We start from the raw sequence: 15,014 nt of genomic DNA, 5'->3' as shown, positions 1-15,014 counted from the left end.
TAATGGTTTACATATATTTTTTTAACATTATTTTATTTGGTCATTTCCAAACATTATTCATTGGAGACAAAGATCATTTTCTTTTCTTCCCCTCTCCCACACCTCTCCTGTAGCAGATACACAATTCCACTGGGTATCACATGTGTTATTGATTCCAACCCATTTCCATGTTGTTGGTATTTGCATTAGAGTGTTCATTTAGAGTCTCTCCTCAGACATGTCCCCTCAATCCCTGTAGTCACGCAGTTGCTTTTCCTCTGTGTTTTTACTCCCACAGTTTGTTCTCTGCTGGTGGATAGGGTTTTTTCTCCTAGATCCCTGCAGGTTGTTCAGGGACATTGCATTGACACTAATGGAGAATTCTATTACGTTCGATTGTACCATAGTGTATCAATCTCTGTGTACAATGCTTTCCTGGTTCTGCTCCTTTCCCTCTGCATCACTTCCTGGCGGTTGTTTCAATCTCCATGGAATTCCTCCACTTTATTATTCCTTTGAGCACAATAGTATTCCATCACCAACATATACCACAATTTGTTCAACCATTCTCCAATTGAAGGGCATCCCCTCATTTTCCAATTTTTGGCCACCACAAAGAGCGCAGCTATGAATATTTTTGTACAAGTCTTTTTGTCCATTATCTCTTTGGGGTACAAGCCCAGCAGTGCTATGGCTGGATCAAAGGGCAGACAGTCTTTTATCGCCCTTTGGGCAGAGTTCCAAATTGCCCTCCAGAATGGTTGGATCAATTCACAATCCCACCAACAATGAATTAATGTCCCTACTTTGCCACATCCCCGCCAGCATTCATTACTTTCCTTTGTTGTCATGTTAGCCAATCTTCTAGGTGTGAGGTGATACCTCAGAGTTGTTTTGATTTGCATCTCTCTGATTATAAGAGATTTAGAACACTTTTTCATGTGCTTATTAATAGTTTTGATTTCTTTATCTGAAAACTTTCTATCCATGTCCCTTGCCCATTTATCAATTGGAGAATGGCTTCATTTTTTGTACAATTTATTTAGCTCTTTTTGAATTTGAGTAATTAAACCTTTGTCAGATGTTTTGTTTTTTTTTTTTTAGTGTCTTTAAACATTTATTTGCTACTAGGATATGGCCTAAAAACATACATACACACTGTAGCTTTTGAATTCAGGTTCATTTAAGTTGAAACAACAATAAAACAAGGTTTAGGCATTTGGGTACAGTTCAAGCTTTTGTTTCATGTTTTAAAATTAACTCAGGCTATTTCCTAACCAAAACAGTTTAATCCTACTATCCCAATTTTCTCTACAATGAGCATTAAACACATTAGCTAAGGAACTATTTCTATATACAAGTTACAAATCTTCCACCCCAACAATTTTGCCAGTTGACAATAGATTTGATATCCATAAAAGGTAAGAACATTCTGGTAGCACAAATACAAATCCTACATTTGCAGTTGACTATATAGTTGCTAAAGCAACAGGTGAAATGCTAGTACTAGACCAAGAAGTTCTTTCAGATGAATTTTCTCAGAAGTCAATCTAATGCTGTAAGCTTCAGCCCAGAATGCAAAGGTAACACTTCACATAAGATAGAATGAATTATATACAACATTGAGCCAAAGTCCCACACAATCTGCACTCTCTCAGGAGGTCCAACAGTCACTGTCCAGTTCTCTTAGTGAGAAATTTCCAATGACTTGAAATAATATGGCTTCCCAAATCACTGGTTTGCTCTGTATGAGCTGGTTATGCAGTAGGATATTTTAGGTCAACATAAAACATTTTTGGGGAGATGGTTGGACAGGAAAAGGCTAAAAGAACCGAGGCCATTCATTATCCTCTTTTAAAGAAGCGATTTTTCTCTAGTAGTTTCAAGTGAGGGTTCCCACTGGACAGAAAATGTCATGTACACATTAGTAAATTTTGTCCTCCAATGTAAAAGTATAGTGAAGAAATGAGAGAAGTGCATGTCTTTGCTGCCATCCAAGTCTTGTAGAGAAAGAAATTCATTTGTCAGGAGTAATTAGAGTCCCAGTGACACCCTCAGCAGAACACCTTGAGGATTCTTCTTTGTAGCTTATAAGGAATTCCTATCACCAGTTGAACCATTTAAGAAGCTGATGGATTCCTTGCCAGAGAGATGGACTCAGAGGCTTTCACAAGGCTAGGATTCAATGAAAAATGCTACTTGCAGACAACATCATTTTCTGTTGACTCATCATTACTGTTGTTATTGTCAGGTTGTTTCATAAGCATATAATCAAGCAAATGGACCTTTGTTGTTTTGCAATGGTTTCAACTAAGAATATGCTGAGGGTGGAATCTGACTTACTATCTTTCAATGAGAAAATTACACCTGGTCTTCATCTACCACGCACAGATGGATTCTTAGTGAAATAACTCTTCTTTACATATGATTTTCATACTCTGGCCCAAATACTAGTAAAGCAAGAAATGAGGCCATGTAACATTGCAAACAACATTTTTAAAACCTAAAGTTCTATGTTACATATATGTGATTACACATAGAAGGTTGTGTTATGGTGCAGAAAATGGCAGATCTCAGAATATTGTATACTCGGAAATAGCAGAGTTGTGCACTCACTTGTGTGTCTGGTACTGCTATAAAGAAAACAAAACCTAACTGAAATACTTAATAGTTTAAAATGAATATAAAATTCTTAAGAGAAAACATAATATGGTAGGGGATAAGCTTATCTATGGAACATAATGTTAAATGGAAAAATCAAAATGCAAATCAGAAATCAAAAAAAGTGCTGGAAGCCTTCCAGCAGGGTTACATACTTTTGCCCTAGAGGTTACTTTCTCACCTTCTCTGCATCATCCCCCAAAATATTGTTCACAGGTAAGTTTGTGAAGAGGGGGGGAAAAGTTTTATCCTATAGGTAGTTTTACAAACAACATATTTGATCTGCTATGTAAATATCAGAGAATCTAGCAAAGAACAGGTACACTTGCAGAATAAGTTATAGCATTCAGGGGAAAACTGACACAGGGAGGTACTTGAGTGGCTTGTTGGAAACTGCTTTTTGATAACTACAAAAAGAAACCCCAAATACTTCATTTCTTGTTCATGAGGTCACCTGCCACTATTGTATGTGCACAGACATTTTAAAATGGAGGACAAATCTACAATGAAATTGTAAATGCCACTATGGTATAATTTCAAAATGCCACAGACCTGCCTGTTTTTCCCGTTTGTCTTAGAGCTTATGTTTTAGTTGGACAATTATTTACAGAATGCTTCTGCTTATAGAAGTTATCGTTTTCATTTTTTGTAACAGTGAGGAAACCAAAGTGACCTACACAGGTAATCATTGGATCTTTTGTACAGATGGTTTTTCATCTTTTCAGCCACACAGAGTAAAAAAAAAAATTATTAACATAATAGCCTCCTTTCTCAAAAAGTATTTTTGAATACATAAGATAAGATTTTTGCATTTGACCATATATTTGACCTATCATCTTAATATCTTCTGAATTTGGGACTTTAAATGCTGGATTTTTTTTTTAAATGGTAACTAAAAAGTTTAAGTGATAAAAATGGTCCTGGTCACATTTAATTAAAAAATTTTGTGGTAGTTGGCATAACTCTGCCTCTGAATTTGGAAACTGTCTTTTCTTCTTTTCTGTCAAAGATGAACCTCTAATGCATTTCTTAGGAATACTTGAAAGCCACAGTTGGTGATGGTAAAGTCACAGTTAATTTTTTCTTCTGTAATTTGTTTTGTTTTGTTTTTGTGGCCTGACTTGATGGGTGACAGATAGTATGATCTGTGACTGACGGGAAATAATTGATAAGCTTCAAAAAAAAAAATAGATTCAAAAATCAGTGGGATTTGAAAACTTGCTTTCAGGAGGTCTTTATTTCAGCTGGTTTGCTGCCTTAATTTTACTTAAACCAAACCATTCTGCATATGAATATGCAGTGGGTAAGACTGATAGAGGAATGGATGTCCATGAGCCACATAGTAGGTGCTGAAATTTCTATTAGTGATGTATGGAGCAGGCTGGTAAAAGCAGGTTACGTTGGCTGTGTTGGGAATGATGTTTTGTTCTCCGAGTACTTTTAGAGCCAGAATGGTGATCATATTCAGGGTTTGTCTTCTTTCATGCCCCATGAGGCATACAGTGCTTTCATCGATGACTCCACGCAAGGTCATGAGGTAATCATATTTGCTCTTCTCTTCACCTACGAAATGGTTATGTAGGTAGGACTCGATCTTCCTCTGTTGCTCTGTCACATCAGGAAAATCAATGAAGAATCTGGAACACATGTAACGTTCCAGAGTTTTGATTTCGGTCTCACTTGCTGGCTTGAAATCACGAACCAGTAGGTTGCTGTATTTGAGAAGGCCTCCGCCTCTAATTTCTTCAGGTTTTCTGGTGGAAATAAGCTTGTTTTGCAGATGATGCATTGCTTGTTCGAAGTCCCCATACATGCTCTCTGCCACAATATCTGGGGAGGATTCTTCGCTCAGCACATAATCGGCATCTCTGTAGACATCAAGAAGGTTGGATAGGATTATCTGAAAGGAATCAACACTGAATTCAAATTGGCGTCTAAGTGAGCTGATAAATTTGAACTCCATGTTCTTCCCAGTGTTGTTTGACAAAGAAATGAGACTCCAGCGGTCATGTTCGTTGGAAACTTTCACCATCTTCTGAACGTAGGCATCTTTCATGGTCATTGATGTGATCTTTTCTTTGTTGACACATTTTGGTAAGAAGTCTTGCAGGCAATCTAGAACGGTTTCCTTCACAACCTGAAATTCGTGATCACCGAGATACCCAATACCAAAAATGATGTCGATATCCTTATAACTGGTTCCATTCTGCTTTGTAAGGATGTGGCTAGCTGTTGAACCATTCAGACGGATATCTTTAATGACGATCTCTTTCTTCTGGAGTTCTTCTTGAATCACGAGGATGATATCCTTTGTTTTCACTTCCAGGGTTGGAAAATTTCCTCTTCCATGAATTGGTACGTCTTCACTTAATACTTGGTCTAGTATTTTAATTTGATCCCAGCCAAGGCGGCTGTATCTGCTTTCCAGGTTTTCAGACATTGTTGAGCCTGCAGAGTTAACCGAACCGTCCAAAGAAGGCACGGAGTCCGATTCTTCTTTTCCACACACCTCTTCTCGAGCCTCTCCTCACCACTCACTCAGAGCCTCCAAGCCGGGAGCTTGCAGGGGAAATGCAGGGACCTCCGAGAGTTCAATCGGCTGCCTTCTTGTCACCTTCACTCCAAATGCAAGTTGTTCTTGCCTCAAAAGACTTCACACTGCTCCTGAACCTTTCTCCTTCCGAATGAGTTTTCGAACCGAGGGATCAACCAGGAAAAGCGCGCTATCAAATTTTTCGGGAACACGGCAAGAGGAGGAAGGGTAATGGAAGGGGAGAAGAAGGGGAGCCGGAGCCGAAACGCCAGACGCAGCCAAGAGGAATGGCTGTCAGATGTTTTTATGAAGATTATTTCCCAATTTGTTTCTTCCCTTCTGATTTTAGTTGCCTTGATTTTGTTTGTACAAAAGCTTTTTAATTTGATGTAGTCAAAATTATTTATTTTACATTTTGTGACACTTTCTATGTCTTGATTGATTTTAAAGTCTTTCCCTTCCCAAATGTCTGACATGTATACTATTCTGTGTGCCTAATTTACTTGTAGTTTCCTTCTTTATGTTCAGGTAATTCACCCATTCTGAGTTTATCTTGGTGTAGGGTGTGAGGTGTTCATTGAAACCCAATATCTCCCACACTGTCTTTCAATTTTCCCAGCAATTTTTATTGAATAGTGGATTTTTGACCCAAAAGCTGGGATCTTTGGGTTTATCAAATATTGTCTTGCTGAGGTCACTTGCCCCAAGTCTATCCCACTGATCCTCCTTTCTGTCTCTTAGCCAGTACCAAATCGTTTTGATGACTGCTGCTTTTTAATATAGTTTGAGATCTGGGACTGCAAGGCCCTGTTCCTTTGTATTTTTTTTTTCATTATTTTCCTGGATATCCTTGATCCTTTGTTCTTCCAAATGAACTTTGTTATAGTTTTTTCTAAATCAGTAAGGAAATTTTTTGGAAGATCAATGGTTATGGCATTAATAGATAAATAAGTTTGGGTTGGATGGCCATTTTTATTATATTGTCTTGTCTTACCCATGAACAGTTAATGTTTTTCCATTGCTCAAGTCTAGTTTTAGTTGTGTGGAGAGTATTTTGTAGCTGTGTTCATATAGTTCCTGTGTTTGTCTCGGGAGATAGATTCCTAGGTATTTTATTTTGTCTAAGGTGATTTTGAATGGGATTTCTCTTTCTAGTTCTTGCTGTTGAGCTGTGTTGGAAATATATAGAAATGCTGATGACTTATGTGGGTTTATTTTGTATCCTGCAACTTTGCTAAAATTGTTCATTATTTCGATTAGCTTTTTGGTTGAATCTCTAGGATTCTTTAAGTAGACCATCATGTAATCCACAAAGAGCAATAACTTGGTCTCCTCCTTGCCTATTTTAATGCCTTCAATTTCTTTTTCTTCTCTAATTGCTACTGCTAGTGTTTCTAGTACAATGTCAAATAATAGAGGTGATAATGGGCATCCTTGTTTCACTCCTGATCTTATTGGGAATGCATCTAGTTTATCCCCATTGCAGATGATATTAGCTGATGGTGTTAGATATATACTATTTATTATTTTTAGGAACGACCCTTCTATTCCTATGCTTTCTAGTGTTTTTAATAGGAATGGGTGTTGTATTTTATCAAAGGCTTTTCTTGCATCTATTGAAATATTCATGTGGTTCTTGTTGGTTTGCTTGTTGATGTGGTCAATTATGTGGATGGTTTTCCTAATATTGAACCAGCCCTGCATCCTTGGTATAAATCCTACTTCATCATGGTGGATGACCCTTCTGATCACTTCCCAGAGTCTTTTTGCTAGTATCCTATTTAAGATTTTTGCGTCTATATTCATTAGGGAGATTGGTCTATAATTTTCTTTCTCTGTTTTTGACCTGCCTGGTTTTGGAATCAGTACCATGTTTGTGTCATTAAAAGAATTTGATAGAACTCCCACTTTGCTTATTATGTCAAATAGTTTGTATAGTATTGAGCTGTTCTTTTAATGTTTGATTGAATTCACTGGTGAATCCATCAGGCCCTGGGGATTTTTTCTTAGGGAGTTTTTTGATGGCCTGTTGGATTTCTTTTTCTGATATGAGATTATTCTTAAATAATTAAATGATTCTATTTCTTCTTCTGTTAGTCTAGGCAGTTTATATTTTGGTATATATTCGTCCATATCGCCTAGATTGGTATATTTATTGCCATATAATTGGGCAAAGTAATTTTTAATGATTGCCTTAAGTTCCTCCTCATTGGAGGTGATGTCCCCCTTTTCATCTTTGATGCTGTTAATTTGCTTTTATTCTTTCCCTTTTTAAATTAGATTGACCAGTACTTTGTCTATTTTGTTTGTTTTTTCAAAGTACCAGCTTATAGTCTTATTTATTAGTTTAATAATTCTAACACTTTCAATTTTTATTAATTTCTTTTAGGATCTCTAGTTTGTTTCTGTTCTGGGTGTTTTTAATTTGTTCACTTTCAAGTTTTTTTCATTTGCATTTCCAATTGATTGACCTTTGCTCTCCCTAGTTTGTTAATATATGCACTCAGGGATATGAATTTACCTCTGATTACTGCTTTAGTTGCATCCTATTAGGTTTAAAAGGATGCCTCAGCATTGTCATTTTCCTCGATGAAATTATTAATTGTTTCTATGATTTGTTCTCTAACCAATTTTGGAGTATCATATTATTTAATTTCCAATTAATTTTTGATTTGGTTCTCCATGTACCCTTACTGATCATTATTTTTATTGCCTTGTGATCTGAAAAGGGTGTACTTATTATTTCTGCTTTTCTGCATTTGTATGCCATGTTTCTGTGGCCTAGTGTATGGTCAATCTTCTGAATGTGCCATGTGGTGCTGAGAAAAAGGTGTATTCCTTTTTGTCCCTATTTTTTTTCATATGTCTGCTAACTCTAATTTTTCTGAGATTTCATTCACTTCTTTTACCTCTTTCTTATTTATTTTTTTATTTGATTTATCTAAATTTGATAATGATTGGTTCAGATCTCCCACTAATATGGTTTTACTGTCTATTTCCTCCTTCAATTTTCCTAGTTTCTCCATTAGAAATTTGGGTGCTATACTATTTGGTGCATACATGTTGATTAGTGATATTCCTTATTATCTAAAGTCCCTTTTAACAAAATATATTTACCTTCCCTATTCTTTTTAATCAGTTCTATTTTTGCTTTGGCTTTATCAGATATCATGATTACTACTCCTGCCTTCTTTCTATCAGTTGAGGCCCAGAAAGTCTTACTCCATCCTTTAATTCTGACCTCGTGAGTGTCTACCCGTCTCATGTGTGTTTCTTGAAGACAACATATGGTAAGGTTTTGGATTCTAATCCATTCTGCTATTCATCTACATTTTATGGATGTGTTCATCCCATTCACGTTCAAAGTTATGATTGTCACTTGTGGACTCCCTGGCATTTTGATATCCTTCCCTAATTCTGACCTTTCTTCTTTAGCTTTTAAGCCTGTGATGTTCCATTCCTTAAGGTCATTCAGAGTGGAAATTGCTAGGTCCTGTGTGACCCTGATTGGTGTTTCTTTATATTTAAATTGTCTTTTTGTGGCTTCTTGTAAGATTTTTTCTTTTTGCTTGGAAGCTTTGGAATTTGGCAATTACATTACTGGGAGTTGTCTTTTGGGCACTTAGTATAGAGGGTGTTCTGTGAACTCTTTCAATGCATATTTTGTCCCCTTTTTCTAGAATCTCTGGGCAGTTTTCTTTGATAATATCATGTATTATGATATCAAGATTCCTGCTTATCTCTGGTTTTTCAGGCAGACCAATGATTCTCAAGTTGTCTCTCCTTCCTCTGTTTTCCATGTCTGTCACATTGTCAGTGAAATATTTTATGTTGTGTTCTAATTCTTTAGTCTTTTGACTTTGTTTTATTAATTCTTGCTCGTTTGCAAGATTATTGTCTTCCAGTTGCCTGATTCTGACTTTTAAAGACTGGTTTTCCTTTTCAGTTTGGTCTGACCTCTTTTTTGAGGCTTTGAGCTGTTTCTGCATTTGCATATTTTGGTCTCTCATATTTCTGAGTTCCTTTTGCATTGTTTCCCATTTTTTCTGACAGAAGGCTTTCATCGTGTTGATAATTTTGATTTAAATTCTTAAAGAGTTTGTTGAGAATTTTCATTTCTTTTGGAAGGTTTTGGAGCATTTGTTTGTGTTTCCTCTTCTATCTCCTCTGTATTTTGTATTTTTGCACCATAAAATGTGTCCAAAGTCACCCCCTTCTTCTTGCTTTTCTTGCTATTTGGAGGATTTTGCACTTCTGTACTGTTTGCCATCTTTGTCTGAGTGAGGAGGATACACTCTTAGTGTATCTGTCTGATATTCCAAGGCTTTAGCCCCAGGCAAATTGTCCATTCTCTGTAGCTTCGCTGTCTTCCTGGGGAAGCCCAGGGTCTGCCCTCCCCTGTCTGCCAGAATTTCAGGTGTTACTGCTCTCAGTTCCCTCCAGTTACTTCTCCACTGCCTTACTTCCACGTTCTGAACCTGGCACAGAACTGTCCCTCAAGGTACCTCAGTGCCTTTGCTGGCCCCAAGGTTCCTGTTATTTCAGAGAGCCCTGCAGTCTAAGGGGAGAGGGGTCCTGGCCTCCCTGAGCTGTGAGGGCTCGTGATAGTATTAGCTTCAGCTGGGTTGGACTGGATGTGCCCCGAAGTAAAAACCTCCCGCCGTGAGACTCAGATGGAGCACACCCCTCCATCTCTCTCTGTTTCCCTGCTGTCTGTGTTGGATACCCCTGAGACTGGCTCAGGTTGCTTTCAAGGTGAGCCTTTCAGAATCGCTGTCCCTGAGACCCTTTTGCCAGCCCTGAGTTTCTTGCTGCTGCTGCAGGCTCAGTGCTCTCATTTGGGGGGGGGAGGGTTCCTGGGACCTTCCTTCTGCCTTCACCTTAGACCCGAGTGATCTAGGATTCTGGCTTTTGGGGGGCGTACTTTTTTAACCGAGTCCAGGAGGAGGGTTGCCTGGCTCTGTCCTGTTGTTCACTTTGAATTTCTGTCCCCTAAGAGCATTCAGTTTGTGATCGGTAAAGAAGGGTTTTCAGAGGTCTGAACTTTTGCTGTCTCTAAGCCGCCATCTTGACCGTAAGTGTGGTTTACATATTTTGTATATCGTGACTCTAATTTCTCTGACATGGTCAGACATGAAGCACAGATGAGGTCACATGACAAATGAGGAATCACTGAACATTCCCTACATGCATCCTGCAGGGTTTTCATACACTCTGAGCACAGGGAAGCACACTTGTGCGGGGAAGTCAGCTGGTGTGCCGAGTCAGTCTAGGGGAAACCTTTAAAAACCTTTTTTTTTTTTTAACCTTTACGCAGGCCTAAGAGGGTGGGATTCGCGCTCTCAGCCTCTTCTCATTTCAGTCAGAGTTTCAGTAATTTTATCAAAATGTCTTTTGACCTCATAGGAAGATGCTTGTTGTGGTCTATACAAGCAGGATTTATAGAAGGTCCTCCCAATGCTTCTCTGGAGATGGGAGTGGAATATACTCCTTTTAACTTCTGTTTCTGATCTGGCATCATTTAATTAGGGTTAAGTCCAGATCCTCCATTTACCATCTAATATAGGTATAAATATGTGTGTATGAATGTATATCTTTTTGTGTAAACTTATTTATGTGATCTTTCTATGTATATATTTATCCATATGTGTGCATATATGGGAGGAACCTACCTGGAGGGAACATGAGGCTTCTGCTTGGCCAGACTCTTCATATGATCAAAATCTTATTCCTTTTGTCCCTGTGGAGGGGGTTTCAATGCTGACCTGCATAGTTGGGAGGCTTTTGCTGTGGCCTTCACTGGGGCTGGGCCATACAGGCAGCCTGTGCTCGGGCCTTGGGATTTGATCCTGGGGCTACCCTTCAGTGATTCTCAATAGGAATTTCTATATATAATAGATCACAAGTAAATATGTAACCATATAGTTAGGATTTTCAGGGACATGTTTGGCATCAGTGGTTAGAACAAGGACAACCAGTTTTTGCAAAGTAAAGAAGGGGTTTTAGGGGACTTAGGTGATGCCTAAGCTGCATGACTGATTCTGCCTAGCTGATGGCTCTGATTTTATTGGGGCCTACTCTCACTATTGAGGGATACACCAGTATAATGTAGTTTCAGTGTTTCTCTTTTTCAATCAAGTTTATTTAGACTAAACTCATTTTAGATTGGGCAAACTCTTTTGTATTTACTTGAAGCATAAAAATTTGACTCTAGCCCTTTAGAAAATAATTTTTCTCCCATTACATGGAAAAATAATTTTGAAATTTATCTTTTAAAAATTGTTTCCAAATTCTCAACCTGATAAAGATTTTACATGTGCAATCATGGAAAATATTTTTTCATGTCATTTATTTTGTAGATATCTCAAAAAAATCGGAAATGAAATAAAGTATGTTTTTGGTCTGCATCCAGAACCCGTCAGTTCATTCGCTGGAGGCATATTTTATTTTTCATGAAGAGTTTTTGAGATTTAGATCATTGTATTGTTGAGAACTGCGAGGCAATCATAATTAGTCATCAAACATTATTATTGCTGTGGTGTACAATGTTGTTTTGGCTCTATTCACTTTACTTTGCATCAACTCATCAAGTCTTTCCAGGTTTTCCTGAAATCATCTTGCTCATCATTTCTGATAGCGCATATTATATATATTACAACTTCTTCATCCATTCTTGAGTATCAGAACTTAAACTGTATTATAAAGCAGTTATTTTCAAAACAATATAGTACTGACTAAGAGATAGAAATGTTGATCAATGGAATAGACTATGGTAAATGAACTCAGCCATATAGCCTTTGATAAACCTAATGATCCCAGGTTTGGGACAAGAACCCACTCTTTGACAAAAACTGCTGGGAATATTGGAAAACAGTATAGTAGAAAGTAGGTTTAGATCAACATGTCATACTCTCTACCAACATAAATTCAACATGGATAAATGATTTTTAAAAAGTAATGAACTCATGAATAAATTAGGTGGATACAAAATAGTAAACCTGTCAGATCTATGGGAAAGAATTTAAGAATGTAGTAAACAAAGGAATATTGCAAAAGTATTTTGCAAAAAGAACTTCCATTTGATTGACAGGGACATGTGACAGAAGGTCACATGAGAGCCTGACTCAAGATTCTAAGATCCCAACTGTAAAACAGTCTCCTGGAGAAAACTTTTGTAGGAGAGGGGAGATTTTCCATCTTTCTACAAGGTTTTTGGCCCTTTGGAAGATACCAGCTTGAGTGGAGGAAAACCTGCTTGGATTGGCTTCTGGAAGCTAGACAGAAGACCAAAGGAGAACCACTTTTCTGCTGGACTTACTCTGGACATTTCTTCTGGGATCCTGGCTCATAAACTGGACTGTATTTTTTGAAATTGTATTTGGGGAAACTGATTTATTTAGCATAGATAAGTTAGCCATTGAGAGAGTTTCAAGGGAATTAGTTTTGGGGTTAAGATCCACAACCTTCCCTTATCCTTTTACCCTCCATCCTCTAAACCATCAATAAACTTTAAATATTTAGATATTTTCCCTCCTGTTACTTCCCCTTAACAATCATACCATACCAAGACCAAGCAGAGAACATTTAAGACAGAGAATATTACAGCATCTAAAATGAAATATTTTAATCATGTTAAATTAAAAAGTTTTTGTGCAAACAAAACCAATGCAACCAAAATTAAAAGAGAAGAAACAAACTGAAAAAAAATTTATAACAAAAGTCTCTGACAAAGGTCTAATTTCTCATATTTAAAAGAACTTTGTCATTTTGTACAAGAAATCAAGTCATTCCCCAATTAACAATGGTCAAGGGATTTGAATAGGCAGTTTTAAGATGAAGAAATCAAAATTATTAATAAACACATGGAAAAGTGTTCTCAACCTCTCATCAATTGAGAAATGCAAATCAATACAACTCTTAGGTACCACCTCACAGGTAGCAAGTTGGTCAATATGACAGTAAAGGAAAATAGCAAATGTTGGATGGGGATGTGGCAAAATTGGGACACTAATGCATTTCATGTAGGGTTTTTAATTGATCCAACCATTCTGGAAGGCAATTTGGAATTATGTACAAAGGGCTTTTAAAAAATGCATGCCCTTTGATGTAGCAATTCCACTACTTAGATTTTTAGCCCAAAGAGATAAAATAGAAAAGGGTTGTATAAAAATTATCACAGTCACACTCTTTGTGGTGGCAAAAATTGGAAATTGAGGGGGTATCTATCTTTTGGGGGATGTCTGAACAAATTGCGGCATATAAAGGAGGTGGAATATTATTGTGCTATAATGAGTGATGAACTGGAGGATTTCTACATGATCTGGAAGGACCTCCAGGAAGGGATGCAGAGTGAAAAGAGTAGAACCAATAGAACCTTGTGAACAGAAAGTGAAATCCTTTGGAACAATACAGTGTAATGGATTTTACTACTGGTAGTGATGCAATGATCTAGGATGACCCTGAGGGATTTATGAGAAAGAGCACTATCCACATGGAGAGAAAGAAGTATGGGAGTAGGAACTCACTTGTTTGTATGGATATCACTTATCACTTGTTTATATGGATATATGATTTGGGGCTTTGGTTTTAAAACATTGAACTACTGCAAAAATGAACACTATGGAAATAGATATCAAGTAATAACATTTGTATAACTCAGTGGAATTTCTTGCTGGCTCTGGGAAGGGAGAAGGAAAAATGGAAGGAAAGAAAAAGAATCTTGGAAACATGAAAAATATTTAAAAAATAAAAATTAAAGAAAAGATTTGCATAGACAATCATATGAGATTAAGAATTACCATTATTTTAAATTTATAGATTAAACAACTGAGGTTGACAGCATATAAGTCACTTACTCAAAGTCACACAATAAAATCCTCAAGACAGATTTGATCTCATTTTGCAATATTGAAGTCTAGCAATCTATTCTCTATGCCATCTTTTTGTTAATTACTTAACTACCTCCTGGAGTCCCTGAATGACTTGAGGCAGACAAAATGGATACCTCCCCTTTGCTGAAGGCTTACCCCTTGGTGGCCATGCTGGTCCTCAAGGGCAGTGGGGAAGTCTTCTCTACTAGGAGAGGTATTAGGGATCTCAGTCTGGATATGTGCTGCTTTGTGGTGCTGACAAGGTGTTAGGGTCTGGGTTTTTATCCACCACCAAGGAAGACCAAGAGACAATGCAATTAGCAGGAGGGCCATTTATTGAACTGATGTGCACCAGCAGCACACACCAGGGGAGCTCCACCATAGAGTTCCAATTGTAGTCTGGGGATGCTGGGATATATATGCCCTCCAGCATGCATGCCCCCCCCCCAGTCCCTATCTGGTAAATACCATTGTTGGAATGTTTGCCAGCATTTATGGTCCCTAAGCTCTTATCGGCACCTACGTACAGCTAGGATCTTTGACATATTATCTTCCAAGGTCCGGCAGTTTCCAATCAGGCCCCTAAGTTATCTGGTACCCACTGCTGGGATCTTTGAGATATTAACTTCCAAGGCTCGGCAGTTCCTGCTCCCTCATTTCCTACTTTTTTTTCTCTCAGGGGGCAGAGGGAAGGTCCTCCCGCTGAGAGGGCTCATAGCTTCAGCCCGGGGCTCAAGGTTTGATACTGTTGTTGGAGGGCCAACACCTGGATGGCATCCAGCTGGTCTTTCACAAACCAAAGAAAGTGGTTAAAATGTAGGCTAGTGAGCCAGGGAGAAGAGCTAAAAAGGTGGGCCAGCAGCTTCTCTCTCCTATGTGTGGTGTCATGTATTCTTTTTGCTAGCTGTCTCCCCACTGCCATAGGGGAACCACACCGCCTTCAGGAGAGCCAGAATCTCAGGCCCCACCTG

General features: G+C 38.0%; 1 protein-coding gene across 1 annotated transcript; it reads right to left on the bottom strand.

Moving 5' to 3' along the window:
* Positions 1-1,140: 1,140 nt before the first annotated feature.
* On the bottom strand, positions 1,141-5,454 carry LOC103091931 (terminal nucleotidyltransferase 5D-like). The gene has a single exon (XM_007473341.3). It carries the CDS (start codon positions 5,078-5,080, stop codon positions 3,908-3,910), a length of 1,173 nt encoding a protein of 390 aa, XP_007473403.2. The 5' UTR covers positions 5,081-5,454; the 3' UTR covers positions 1,141-3,907.
* Positions 5,455-15,014: the final 9,560 nt, after the last annotated feature.

The sequence above is a fragment of the Monodelphis domestica genome, chromosome 1, assembly GCF_027887165.1.
Source record: "Monodelphis domestica isolate mMonDom1 chromosome 1, mMonDom1.pri, whole genome shotgun sequence".
NCBI lineage: Eukaryota > Metazoa > Chordata > Mammalia > Didelphimorphia > Didelphidae > Monodelphis > Monodelphis domestica.
This window is presented reverse-complemented; position numbering and strand designations above follow the sequence as displayed.